A 14,336-nucleotide genomic window follows, 5' to 3' on the forward strand; every position below is an offset into this window, starting at 1 on the left:
TACGATTTAGATACTTTGTACAAGGCATTTAAAAATTCCCTGTTTGTTTTCTATTTTTGTATTTAATACCCTTCTTCGAAGTGCACTTATAAAATATATAAATTTGACTCAAGGGATGAGAGATTCAACTACACATATTTGAAAGGTTTCAGTTAAGGTTGGCAGTTTTACTCTATTTCTTGAGACATTTAAACTCATACATTCTTCATTTTCAGTGTCTTATTACAAATGTGGGGCTTACGACCCGTTTCACAAACTGATGAATATTTGTAGAGCTTCTGTAGAATGGCTTGCCATATACGACAGTCATTTTTCTCTCTTACTTTATAGACTCAAATCTGTCTATTTCGTCATGTTCAAAATATAATCTTGTTAAAAAAGTGTTGTTAAATAACAGAAGATAGGTCAGTTTTTCAAGATCAGAAGAGTTTAGTGTGTAGAGATTTGTGGTTAATTCAACTCTGCCAATATTGTGCTATATCAAGGACTGAGTTACATGTTCTATAATTTACTACTGAAATGTTGATGGAGAAAAATGGTCACTGGAAACGAGTGACTAGCATGGCCTGAAGCAGTGTGCTATCCACTGTCGCTCAGATTGCCAGACCCACTAACAGATATACGGGCATGTTACAGCATTGGAAGATTTGGGATAGGTACTCCAGTTCCTCCTTGTATGATTTTATTTGTAACAATTTTCACTTGAGAGCTGTACTTGGTGAAAGAGCAATGTTTTGGCCTTTTTAATGCAAGCCTTTTTGCCTAGGGCATTATTTAATTAATTTTTAAGGGAAAAAGTAATACTGGCTGGTAGTCTCTATTGATTAGAGTAGTGGGGAGCGTTGTGTCTCTTGTAGTGATCTCCTGAAAGCATATTAATAAATATTGTTGCTAAAATGGAGGATACACTGCATCTGTAGCTACTTCTTTGAGTCCAACTCTTTCTTTGAATAAAGCAGACTCAGTTTCCTGCCTTTCACGACCACACCTGACACCCTAGTACATCTATGGAAACTTTTTCTGACTATCGTGATAGGCCTCGGAAGGAACACTCACTTTAGAAAGTAATGCGGAAGCAATTCTAGAGACGTAAAGTATCTCTTACCTAGTACTAACCTAACCTAGATTACTAATTATGCATCAATTTGTGAAATCACCTTCTTATTCTAGGGAGAGCCCACAAGATGGTCTATGGAAAATAACATGCCAGTCCTGTCTCCCCACCCGCCGGCGGGCCCAAAGACTAACCACGGCCATAACGTTCTGGTTGATGAAGGACATGCCAGTTCAATAACATGGGTGAGTCAAATTAAACACGATGGTGCACTTCCTAACTAATTAATCTATAAGTTCTTATTACTTTCAGAAAGAATGCTATGGGTACACGTCTGCATAATCCTGGGAATCCTACTGAATGAAAACACAGTCTTGTACCTATTCAACTGTCCCTACTGAATGCCCCACCTGTAATCAATACAACTCCTGTCAGATCCATTTACTTGTTACTGCTGAATTGGTTTTTTTGAAGTACAGAGTGCTTGTTATTTACGTGCCCAAATACCTTCTCTTGCTATATGTCACCTATAGAAAAGCTCAGACTCTTTTACGTGACATTTAAGACCCTAAGCCATATCGTCTTGAGTTAGCTATCCCCACATTTATCCTTTAGCAGCCTAGCAAAATTGAACTACTGGTTGTTCCACACATGTTATATATTTTCTGACCTCTGGATTTTGTTCTTCCTGTTCCCTCTACTCTTACCTTATTTGTCAAGCTTATGCTTTACAGTACCAAGTTGAATGGTACTGTATAGCATGTTGGGTCAGATACTTATATTTGTACCTGTTTTATCAAAAATATGTACACATCATGTAAGATAAAAATAAGTACATGTATAGAAATTACATATTTTTAAAAATTGCATACCGACCTTTCATTCCAGTGTGACTCGTTTATAACCTAAAGGTGGTATTTGCTTGAAGAAAGATATAGTAGCTTGAAACAATGTAGATACAAGAAAAGACTTACAAAATATTTGCTGGAGGTTGATAATTTAAGATTTAAATGAATTGCTTAATTACGTCTTTATTCTTGCTTTGTGAAGCCTAATATATTTCCTTGTTAGCATGAACATTTTTTTGGATTCCACAATATTTATAGAGAAATTACAGTGCTTTTACAGATTGTTAAAGTAGGTTCATCACATGTACTGTTAATATTTGACATTTTTCAAAAGGTAAATATGTTTTGACATTTCCTGGTGAACAGCTCCAGATATGAAAATCAACCATCTTCCCTTTGTTGCGAACATATTTCCAGGCTTCATTTAAATGTATATGTACACAAATAATTCTTTTATTAGGTGGCAAATTCACTAGACTCTCAAAAGCTTAACCTGGGTGAAACAAAAGAAACAATCAAGTGCTGTTTTCTATCTTCCCACCTGTTTCAGAGAGGAAAAAAACCCTTGAAAGGCTTTCTTTTCAATTTTCCAGCTGAACACCCTCAATAAGTAGTTTATGATACATCCAGGAAATCTTAATGTGGCAGGAATGAGAAAGTAATTTAAAAATTACAGGAAACACTGACACCAGCACTTCAGAAGCCTTTCTGTCTGAGAAGCCACAATGCTTTCCTTGGTCACCCCCTGTGGTGCTTCTGCACAGTAAAGGATACCTATTGTCATCTTGGAATTGTAGTGTCCATTCTACACAAATTCAAGTCCTCCTTTTTGTACATATCCTTTAAATTTGACTTCTGACCTCCAAGTGCCACTGAAATGCAGATAATCTTTTGGAATACTGCCATCTGTTTTTTTCTCTCTCCACCTTCTTCGTGAATAAGGAAAGCATCCAGGGAATAGCTATTGCATTTGGTCACTAATTGTACCTAAACTTTCAAAATAACATATAGGCTTTTAGCTGCATTGTTTCCGTTAAAACTCTGCACAGGCTTGGAGAAGTCACCTCAGAGATCTTCTACTAAGAATTAGAAATGCTCAGCTAAGCTGAATAATCACCAGGTAGTGAATTTTAATTCACATTCTGGTACAGTTTTGAAAATGTTAAGCTACAGTGCCATATTTATTCCAAGAAAATATATTATGAACAATTTAAAATATAGCAAATTTAAGGTGGCTTCTGATGTGAACTACAACAGTTTGTAGCTCACAGCTGTTAGTTGAATGGTGCAGATTTGTTTTTAGAGATAAATGTAATCAGTTAAACATTTGACTGCCACATTCATCTAACTGAATGATATCTATATGCAAATGTGGGGAAGTAAAATTTAAAGCACCACCACCAATAGATCTTGTTCTAGTTTATAGTAATCTGCTTTTTTTTGAATTCCTGCATTAGATTTTCAGTGTTTTTGTGTTCAGTTGGATTATTTGACAGCGAAGAGTCTTAAGGCACATTTGTTTTACAGAGTTCAAAGGAATTCTTTTGGGTGGTCTGATTCCCTTGTTCAGAAACCTCTAGTTTGATTTCTCTTTGTGGGTTAAGACCTTTCACTTTTGGGTTCCTATAGGTTTATGTCCTGTTTTTTTAAATTCTGTTCCAGTCAATCTACGTGGTTTCCTAAATTGGTGGCCATGATATAGATTCGTGTGCAGAGACCCCAAATAACAATGACTTAAACATAAGATGCCCTTTCCACACCAACACACATACATGAGTCTCAGCTCCTGTGCCATCTCTACTCCATAAAGTCATCCAAAGCTCAGACTCCTTTTGTGTCATTGATTTGCCAAACTTTATGTGCTGCCTTCATCCACATAAGCCAAGATGGTGTGTCACCATGTGGATATTTCAGTCGGAGGGACGGGGATGAAGGGAAAGTGAGGGCACACTTCTCTCTAAGGGCATGATCAGCAAGTTTCATGTATCACTTCTGCTCACATCTTATTGGCCAAAACTGAGGTATACATCTATATAGAGTTGTTGGGAAATATAGTCTTTATTTGTGATAGCTGTGTTCCCTGATAAAAATTCTATTACTGGTGAAGAAAGGAAAACAGATATTGGGGAATCTTATCTTTGCCTCCCTTCCCATGTCTGGTTCACACCTGGCTCTCTTCTTATTTGGATGTTCAAATTTACCATTCCTCTTCTCTGCTCCTCCATTTTCTTTTCTTGCTTGTCCATTTGGGTAAAATAGAACTGCTTCTGTGAAACTTTAATTTTTATTAGTTTCATTGGCTTCTTCAAAATAACGTTTAATTCTAAGTTCTGTTAGTTCTCAGGTATTTTGTTGTTACTATGTTTTGGTATTTTGTTGTTAATACTGGTAGCATTTGTGTCGTTCATTTGGCACCAATTGTCTTGTCACCATTAGAAGTTGAAAATTACTTTTTAGTCTCCTTATAGTGCCCATAGTTGGAATCCAATAAATATTGACATTAAAATCAGAGATTTATCAATATATGACATTGTCAGGATGGCATGAAGACCAATTTTTGGTGCTAGAAGCTGCTGTATTATTTTTTATGTATGTACGGAGCACTTTTCCAGAGTTGAATATTTTGTTCACAATTCTTTACAGACGGTATATTAAGCCTTTTTCATGAGTCATTTATATACTATCCTACTCACACCCTGTTATCCAGATATGCATGTGTTTTCTACTGTTTTATTGTAATAAAACAGTTGGGCCAAAAGCCTTATTTTTTTCCACTTTTCAAACATTGCTGATCTTTATACTAAACTCATAATATTCTGTCAGTTCCCCAAAAGGCACTTTTAATGCTCCACACTGGCACTTTTGGTATTCTCTGCAGTATATTCTTGATTAGAAAGTACATCAGTCAGGGTCTCAGCAATAAACAGATGGCTCAAACAAATAGGGTAATTAGGAAGGATTTAATAAAGAAACTATTTACAAAGATGCAGGCAGGGTGAAGGAAAACCAACTAGGGATGTTTAACATGCTGGGATTAGCCCAATGGGTAACCACACCACCTCGGCCTAAGGGGGAAAGGGAGGGATTGCATACGAGAACCAATGGGAAGTACTTGGAAGCTAAGAGAGGACATCCTGACAGGAGCTGTGGGCTTTGGCAGAGGGGCCCAGCTGGCCCATCACAATCTTTGTGAGAAGAGTCCAGGAGAAATAAGCCTCAAATCTCATTCCTTCCTGTCTTTTGATCTTGGGCCAGTGCCTTTTGTTGGCCAAATCTAACTGGAATCCTCAAGTTAGTTGGTGTGGTCCATAAGGAAATGACTACCAGAGGCCAGAGCAGGGCAAAGAAGGCAGAGAAGAGGGGCAAATGGGAAATAGCCAGCCTGCAAAACATCTCCATTTTTACATGGTGTTTTCCAAAGTTGCCAGTTACTATTTTCCAGTTTTGTTTTCCTAATATTTCAAGGAAGAGGTTGACTAAATAGTAATTCATTCCAGTTAAGCATCCACATTTCCTTTTTTTTTTGAATCATGTTGCTTGTACTTCAGCACTAATCTTAAGACTTAAAGGACTCACAGTAAAATTTATGTTGAAAACATTTAAACAGAAATGAGTCCATTCCAATAATATCCCTTTATATCTCTAAAATAGGAACATTATTCAACTTAACATTTAAGTGAGCAAAGCCATTCTATGTACAGCATAAATTAGGTATTGTCAGCGAGTTTACAGTATAAATGAAACACAGGAACCTTACAGAGAACAACTCTTTTGTCTAGGATACTCTATAATTGTGGTATTTTGTTATGTAGAGGACTTCCACACCATATGTTTTAAAAAATACTTTGGGTCATAAGGGTATGTATAATGGAAAGACATAATTAAAGTTTAATCTGTTTGGTAAAAAGGCACCATTAATTACTCTAGTCAATTTGTTGCGTTATTAATTGGTTCTGGAAACGTGTCAAGATACTAATTTAAATGGAATTTTTTTCCCTTAATTGTCTAGACAGCCCCTCGACCATACACTGCCCCAGGAAATATGCAGCCTCCAATTCGGTTACAGCCTCTTCCCAGTAATCCTGCAGTAGGAACTGTTCCAAAGATAACTCCGGGGTCCAGATCAAAAACCTCATTGCTGGAAAATGAAGCTCCATTTCCCATTGGGGTAAATGTTATTTCTCCAAGAAATACCTTTTTATTGTTGATTAGAATATGAGATGATCACAGTTATTCAGATGTTAGATTTAACTAATCTGCTTAGTGAAATTTATGTCGTGTACTTATTAAGCACTTACACTGCACTTCTGTTTATCTTACTCTAGTGAGAAGGCCTATCATTTCTGGGTTAGTGAGCGTAAAGAGTAAGGAATAGATTTGTATTAATATAAAGTGATCGTTCATTAATTTGAAGGGTTGTATGAAAAACAAAGAGGAACTTTTTATAGCCAGATGTGACTTCTATCAGAGAAGACCTAGTGTTGACTGCTTCCAAATTTTAAATGCATGAAACCTAGAAAATGAAACTTCCCAAGAATAGGTTTGCATTTGCATGCTGACTTACTTTACCATCAGTGTATGAAATTGCTTCAAGTTTGACTCTGGAGAATGTTGGATATAGAATGAAAAGAATGTCCATCTTTAAAAAATGCTGCATTAATCACACACAGTAGCTTGACTCTGCTTCCTTTTCAAGGTTATGTCTCAAGTAATTTTCACTTATTGTAATAGAGGACAGGAAGAAGGCATAGTAAAACATATGAGTTACTTAAACAGGAAGGAATAATTAGGATATTCATTAATTTGGCAGGGTGTTGTTTGTATTTCTAACACCAAGGAGAAACATTTGCCAGCTTAAGAAAAAAAAAACTGTAATAAGTACAATAGTCATTATGTTCAAATGGGTGAATTTAGTGCCATCATTTTTTAGGAAACATGAGATATATGAAATTAAGATATTTTTGTCTGAAACTGATGGATAACCTTGACACTAAGAAATTAATTCAAATAAATGATTGTGTTTCACAGTAAAAGTATGAATATAATTATAAATGATAACTAATATTTTAATCCATTTAAATGCTTTTCAGCTTATATAGCACTTTTCACAAACTTTATTATAGGTAATTTAATAGTTTCTCAGAAAGCAGGAGAAATTAAACCAAAAGTGGTGACATATTTTCTGAGGAAGACTGAGTAGAGCTAGGCAGGAACTTACTGGGTCATAAGTCAATTAGGTTGACATCTGGTCTCCACTTTGAAGGCCTAGCCATTTCCCGTTTAAGTGGTGTCCAGGAATGGTCAGGTCCTGAGAGATTGTATCAGGTTAACTAAAATAACTCAAAACAAACTAATTGTTTTGTGTCTAGTAAACCAAAAATGGGGGTAAAATCGTAATCAGGGACCATTAATATACAAGATATCAAATAATCAAAGCTATCAAAGCTTGTAGAAGCATTGTATCTTCTTCCAATGGGCAGACCTACATGGGAAGCCATATCACAATGAGAAGGTTGCCTGGTGAGCATGGAATCAGAATGAAGGGATATGGTGGAATGGAATGTTAACGGCATCAGGCTGAGATGGCTTGATGCACCTATCTCATTTTAGGGATGGGATTGCCAAAGGTACCAGACAACTCAAAGGTCTTTGGCTAAAAGCTTCTGTATGCTCCAGGAATAACGTGGCCATTAGGACTAGAAATATTCAAAGTCCAATGGATGAAATTTCCTCTCCCCTAGATAGTACTTGGATGGGCATTTTCCATGTTTGCCAAGGTGATTATATTCTTTCTAGGCTCCTATAATTATTATTTTACTATATTACTTCAATAGACATATTTTCCTGTTAAATATATGAATACTGTCAATCAGGTAATCAAGTTCTGCTGGCTAGGAAGGGTTTATTTATTTTTCCTTTTAAGTGATTTTCCAAATTCGATCTGAGCCACTGTGTGGATTTATTTATTAAATATACACAGGGCCTTTGATTTTCCTGTTTTCAAGTTTTGGAGTGTGCATGATTGAGTGATAGGCACTTAATGGTATCTTACATGGCTGACAAGATTGAGACTGATCCCCTATTAATTCAAACTAGCTAAACTTACACTGTTCATTCAGTAAATATTTATTGGGCACTTACTATGGACTAGATACTGCTCTAGGTATTGGTGATATATTAATTATTAAGGCAGACAAAAGTCTCTAACTTATTAGAGGTTATACTATAATGTACCTAGAGAAAATATTGTGCCAGAAAAGACATGTAATTTTTTGATAGCATTGATGATAAAAATGATTTAATATAAAACCAGACAAGAACTTCCTAAAGAATAGTAGTCTGCATGATTGCTGAATATGTAGTGAGTACCTGCTAAATTTGTATTTCTTTCTTAAAGATTAAAGGATATGGTATGTATGTGGTAACTATTTGAAGGCACAACAGAAAAGCAGGTTGAACTTTCTAAGTATTAGGAGTGAGAGTCTTTGATTTAGTCAAAAGCAATTTGGTCAAAAACGGGCTACTTGAAATACTACTGAGTAAAAATAATGACTTGAATGAAAGTGATTACCCGTAGACTGAGAGTTTCTCATACACCATTGATAAATACAGAAATTGGTACAACTATTTGTGAAAGCAATATGGGAGTATCTGTCAACATTTTAAATGAACATGGTCAAACATCTTAACATATAGGAATTTTTCCTAGGAGTACACACATATGTGGAAAGAGATAAATTAAAAAAATATATTTAGTATTATAATGGAGAACAACTGGAAGACACCTAAGAATTTAATAGGATATTCTTTAAAAATGTTATAATATATTAAAGTATGTTTTAAAAAATAAGGTAGAATTATTTGTACTGGCATGGAAAGATATCCAAGATACTATGGGCTAAAAAAGCGAGGTAAGGAACAGCATGTTAATTTTTTAAAAATTATTAAACCATTTCCAAATAAGGTATGCAACTGACTGATAACTACTTAGAAATAAAAAAAAGAAAATCACCAAGCCCAACAATTTCTCAATTCATTCATTTTATTGTTCTTATTATTTTCACTTCTTTAATTTATTATTTGTTATTACAATAATAATTCACACCATTGCAGAAAAATGGAAAATGTAGGAAAAGAAAACCAAGAACATAAATGACACCTGCAATATCAACCATTTTAACAATTCTAAACTCTTTGGGGACTATTTAAATTCCTTTCTGTTGACATAAATATCTTCGATCAAAATATGGACGGCACCTGCCTTTATTTGACCTGCTTTTACTTATTTATAATGAGAAATATTTGGAGAATTACTTCCCTTTTTTAAAAATAACTTTTTACTATTTAAGCATCTCAAAATAAAGAATAAATTGGCTTAAAATGAGTTAAAAACCATACCAAATAAATTGATATAAAGTGGATAAAAATGATTGAAGATGCCTTAAAGTTTGGAAAACTACCTCAGATACACAAAAATTATCAATTTGTGAAAATTCCAAGACTCAAATATACCTGAAAAATGTAATTATTGATTTTAACTTTGGTGCTTTTTAATCATTAAGGTAATACATGTTGATTAAACTTTCAAATAATATAAAGATATATAAAATGCAAAATGATATCTCCCCGATAATCTAAATCCCCCTGGCAACCTCATGTTCAAAGTCTTCCAGCATCCCTGATTTTATCAAAATCCATATGTAAACTACTTAAAAGAAATGTATGATTATACAACATGGATCTTTTTATGTCAGGTTGAATAGATTCACACTATTCTTTGTGAAGCCTGGTGAGAATCTATTATAAGAACAAAGCAAAATATAATTAAACGTTCTCCTATTGGTGGACTTGATAGGGTTCAACTAAATTTGTTGTACATATGTGTCTCTCTGTGTGTGTATGTATATATCCTTATACATTTACATCAGTGTACTTGTATAGTTATCTTGGGAGGATTTATTCCTACACGTTGAATTCCTAGGAGAAAATAAGCTGAATAAAGTCAGTTAGGTCAGTGTCTGTTTGGTACCTTGGTTTTATATTATCAAGGAATATTATAACACTTGGATGTGCAAAATTAATATGAAAAAAAATGCTAACACCCCATTGTTAAGTGGACTATCTAACTCTGCTTCAAAGTAAACACTTCAGACTTCTTGATTCTAAATTTTTAATTATACTGGTTCCCCAAAGATTTAATGGATTTTTGAGGAAAAATCCCAGCAGTACTATAAAAAATGCCATCACTGTATATTTTGTTTAAAACATAGTTAAATAAGGTTAGAAATTAATGAAATTTTCGTTTGCAATGCACACTACAAAATGCCGTTTTTCAACAGATTGGAATATTTTGAGTTTGCCTACTGATAACCAGTTATGTTTGCATGTAATGTCAATCATACAGTATTGTCTTTAATTTTGGGTTACTTTGGGTCACCACTTTTGTTTCACTAGTTCTTATGTCAATGAAATGTGATTACAGGGCAAGAAGGCAGTGATGAAGTTCAGGAACTCCAAGGACAATTCACAGGGAATGAATCGATACCAACTTCTTAATAGTTACATACCTATTCCTCCTTCACCTCCTCCTCGCAATGGAAAAGTCACATGGGAAAATAGACCTGAAACATGGAGAAGGAGAAGATTTCGTCCAACCACTGCTCCAAATGGCTTAGAACCTCTCTTTACCAGGGTGATTATGGAGTCAAATTTTCTTTTATTAATTTATCACAGAATATATTGCATTATTAAATTTCTAGATATGCAGTTAAAGAATCTAGGGAAATCAAAAGCAAAATGCCTTGCATAAAGAAATATAATAATTTTATAAATGTAATTATAAGCTTGAATGAATTTGAAATCAAATATTTGAGAAGTTAAGTTCTATAGCTAATTTATCAAAATTGATAGAAAAAAAAATCCAGAGACTCTTGTGGTCAGATTTTGCTTGTACTATACGCATTTTCAAATTATTTATTTTCTTTAATTTGCCCATTTAATCACATGGCAGAAATAGTTTGACATTTATTTATGAAAATTCAGGGACTTTATTTAAAAAAATCATAGTATATCATATAAAGTATCCTATTAAAGCTTACTTTAATGATTTTTGGCAAATTGCTATATAATATTTAGAAAAATTTTTCAATATTCTTCAAAAATATTGTCATTTGTTGTATTTATTTCCTCAAAATACTGATAAATAGTTCTAAAGCAAGTTAAACTTTATACAGATACAGACTAGTATGAAGGCAAAAGATCTCTTACTTTTTATTGCATGAACATACAACAAATGGTAATTATATGTAACATTTGTGATTATTAGCAGATAGCTGGGTCAACATTTCACTGATTGAGAATCAGGGAGTGAAGTATCAGCATGCACATAGACTGCTTCCTGGCTCTTCAAAAGCAACCTCACTCTTTTGTGTTTCTTCTTATTATTGTGGTAAATTTGGTACACAAGATTATATATATATTTCAGAAGTCCAACATTATAATCTGATATTTGTATCTACTACATAGTGTTCACCTTTATAAGTCTAGTTACCATCCATCACCATACAATTGCTCTCCTTCACCTATTTCACCCTCCTCCCAATGCCCATTCCCTCTGTTAACCACCCATCTAATTTCTGTATCTATGAGTTTGTGTTTTGTTTTGTTTGTTTTGTTTTTTTAGATTCCTCATATAAATGAAATTATATGGTATTTGTCTTTCTCTGTGTTGCTTATTTCGCTTAGCATAATATCCTCTAGTTCCATCCATGTTGCTACAAATGGCAAGTTGACTTCCTTTTCAGCATTCCATTGTATGTATGCATCACATCTTTTTTATCTATTTGTCCATCGATGGGCACTTAGGTTGTTACCATATCTCAGCTATTGTAAATAATGCTGCAGTGAACATAGGGGTGCATATCTCTGTTCGAATTTATGTTTTTGTATCCTTCAGATATATACCCAGAAGTAACATAGCTGGGTCATATGGTAGTTCTATTCTTAATTTTTTGAGGAATATTCATACAGTTTTCCATAGTGGCTGTACCAATTTATATTCCACAGCCTCTCCAACACTTGTTATTTCTTGTCTTTTTGATAATAGCCATCCTAACAGGTGTGAAGTGATGTCTCATTGTGGTTTTGATTTGCATTTCCTGATAATTAGTGAAGTTGAACATATTTTCTTGTGCATGCTGGCCATCTGTGTGTCCTCTTTGGAAAAATATCTGTTAGATCCTCTGCCCATTTTTTAAATTGGGTTGTTTGTTTTTATGGTGTTGTGTTGTTTGAGTTCTTTATATATTTTGGACATTAACCACTTATCAGATATATGATTTGCAAGTATCTTCTTCCATTCAGTAGGTTGCCTTTTTGTTTTGTTGATGGTTTCCTTTGCTATACAGAAACTTTTTAGTTTGATGTAATCCTTTTGTTTATTTTTGCTTTTGTTTCTCTTGCCTTTGGAGTCCTAGCCAAAAAAACATAGGTACTGTGTTTCCCCAAAAATAAGACCTAGCTGAACAATCAGCTCTAATGTGTCTTTTGGAGCAAAAATTAATATAAGACCCGGTCTTATTTCACTATAAGACCGGGTCTTATATAATATAATATATAATGTAATGTAAAATATAATATAAAATATAATAAAATATAATGCCCAGTATTATCTTATCTTATCTTATCTTATCTCATCTCATCTCATCTCATCTCATCTCTTCTATTCTATTCTATTCTATTCTATTCTATTCTATTCTATTCTATTCTATTCTATTCAAGTTTAAATGTCTCATAAACCATGAGAATACACATATATTATATATTAGATATATAATATAATATAAGACTGGGTCTTATATTAATTTTTGCTCCAAAAGATGCATTAGAGCTGATTGTCCAACTAGGTCTTATTTTGGGGGAAACAAGGTGAGACAAGGAACTTGTCAAGGAGCTTACCGCCTATGTCTTTTTTTCTAGGAATTTTATGATTTCAGGTCTTAGATTCAAGTCTTTAATCCATTTTGAGTTAATTTTTGTACATGGTGTAAGGTAGTGGTTTAGTTTCATTCTTTTGCATGTGGCTGTCCACTTTTCCTACCACCATTTATTGAATAAATTGTCCTTTCCCTATTGTATATTCTTAGCTTCTTTGTCATAAATTAATTGTCCATATACTCACAGATTTATTTCTGGAATCTCTATTCTGTTCCTCTGATCTGTGTGTCTGTTTTTATGTCAGTAACATACTGTTTTTATTACTACAGCTTTGTAGTATAGTTTGAAATCAGAAAGCATGCTATCTTCAGCTTTGTCCTTTCTCAAAATTGCTTTGGCTATTTGGAGTCTTTTGTGGTTCCACACAGATTTTAGAATTATTTGTCCTAGTTCTGTGAAAAATTTCATTAAAACCAACCTCATTCTTAAGTGCTTTCTTTATCTCTTGTCTGCATCTCACTCCCAGCATCTATCCTTACTAATAAACTTGGGACTATCTCCCTTATGCTTGCTCAGATTTTCTCCTTTCCTTTCTATTTTCACCAATTCTCTTATTCTCTTCCTTTGGTATGGTCTCTGTTAGAGCATTGTATCCTCCGCCCTGTGTTTTCGATCTTATCCTTTTCTACCACCTATGGCACCTAAAATAGTCTGTCATTCTCCTCTCTGATCTGTATTTTTATTCTCTCTCTAATATTCATCTCTGTCTCTCAACATACCCAGGCCTTATATACCAAGTCCTTTCCTCACTTTTTGTAACCTTTGACTTCTGGTCTTTTCTACTGCAAAGTTCCCTGAAGAGAGTAGTTTACTGTAGCTTAATCTAATAAACAATCAAGGCAACTCAACTTATAACAGCAAAGGTTTATTTCTTGTTCTCACTGTTATCTGTTGTTGGCCAGCTGCAATTCTGAGACCCATACTAGAGGAGTAGTCCCTGTCTGGGGTATGTTCCCTCATGGACAGCGGAACCATGGAATACTTTTAAGATTCCACTCAGAAGTGACACATATCACTTGCACTTGAACTCCATTACCAAGCCTGCCATCAGTGGAGTGGGAAGTATAATCCTCTCACAGAGAGGGGCAGTGAATGTTTGGAGCAATAATAGAATCTACCACATCTACTAACTGACTTTTGAACCCTTTGCCTGCTGCCATCAGTCTCCACCAGGACAACAAACATGCTGTCTTGAAGGATGTGCCACCACACCCCTTTTTTACCCCCCGCCCCCACCCATGCAAATCCTCATCATCCTCATCAGTGACTTCCTCATCGTCCTCACTGGTGGCAGCATTTGATTTTCTGATATTAAAATATATTCCCGAGATAAACTCTACCTGGTCATACTTTTAAAATAAAAAGCTTAAAATGTCTCATAAACCATAAGAACACACATATTTAAAATCTACATGTGCACATGCGCAAGTTAAACAATA

The 14,336-nt window shown here is 34.4% G+C and overlaps 1 protein-coding gene across 4 annotated transcripts in view; it reads left to right on the forward strand.

Annotated features, from left to right (window-relative positions):
- The window catches only part of ERICH3 (glutamate rich 3), a 106,916-nt gene that overhangs the window by 32,232 nt on the left and 60,348 nt on the right, over window positions 1-14,336 (forward strand). For 3 of the 4 annotated variants that reach the window (XM_081057229.1, XM_081057228.1, XM_081057227.1), the window contains exons 5-7: window positions 1,171-1,299; window positions 5,912-6,070; window positions 10,385-10,594. In XM_081057229.1, the coding sequence (XP_080913355.1) occupies window positions 1,171-1,299; window positions 5,912-6,070; window positions 10,385-10,594 (498 nt within the window). Of the gene's footprint in view, window positions 1-1,169; window positions 1,300-5,911; window positions 6,071-10,384; window positions 10,595-14,336 lie in introns of those variants that run through there. The other variant, XM_081057230.1, reaches the window with a different exon arrangement.

Source organism: Rhinolophus hipposideros (assembly GCF_964194185.1).
Source record: "Rhinolophus hipposideros genome assembly, chromosome: 8".
In the NCBI taxonomy this organism is placed as follows: Eukaryota; Metazoa; Chordata; class Mammalia; order Chiroptera; family Rhinolophidae; genus Rhinolophus; species Rhinolophus hipposideros.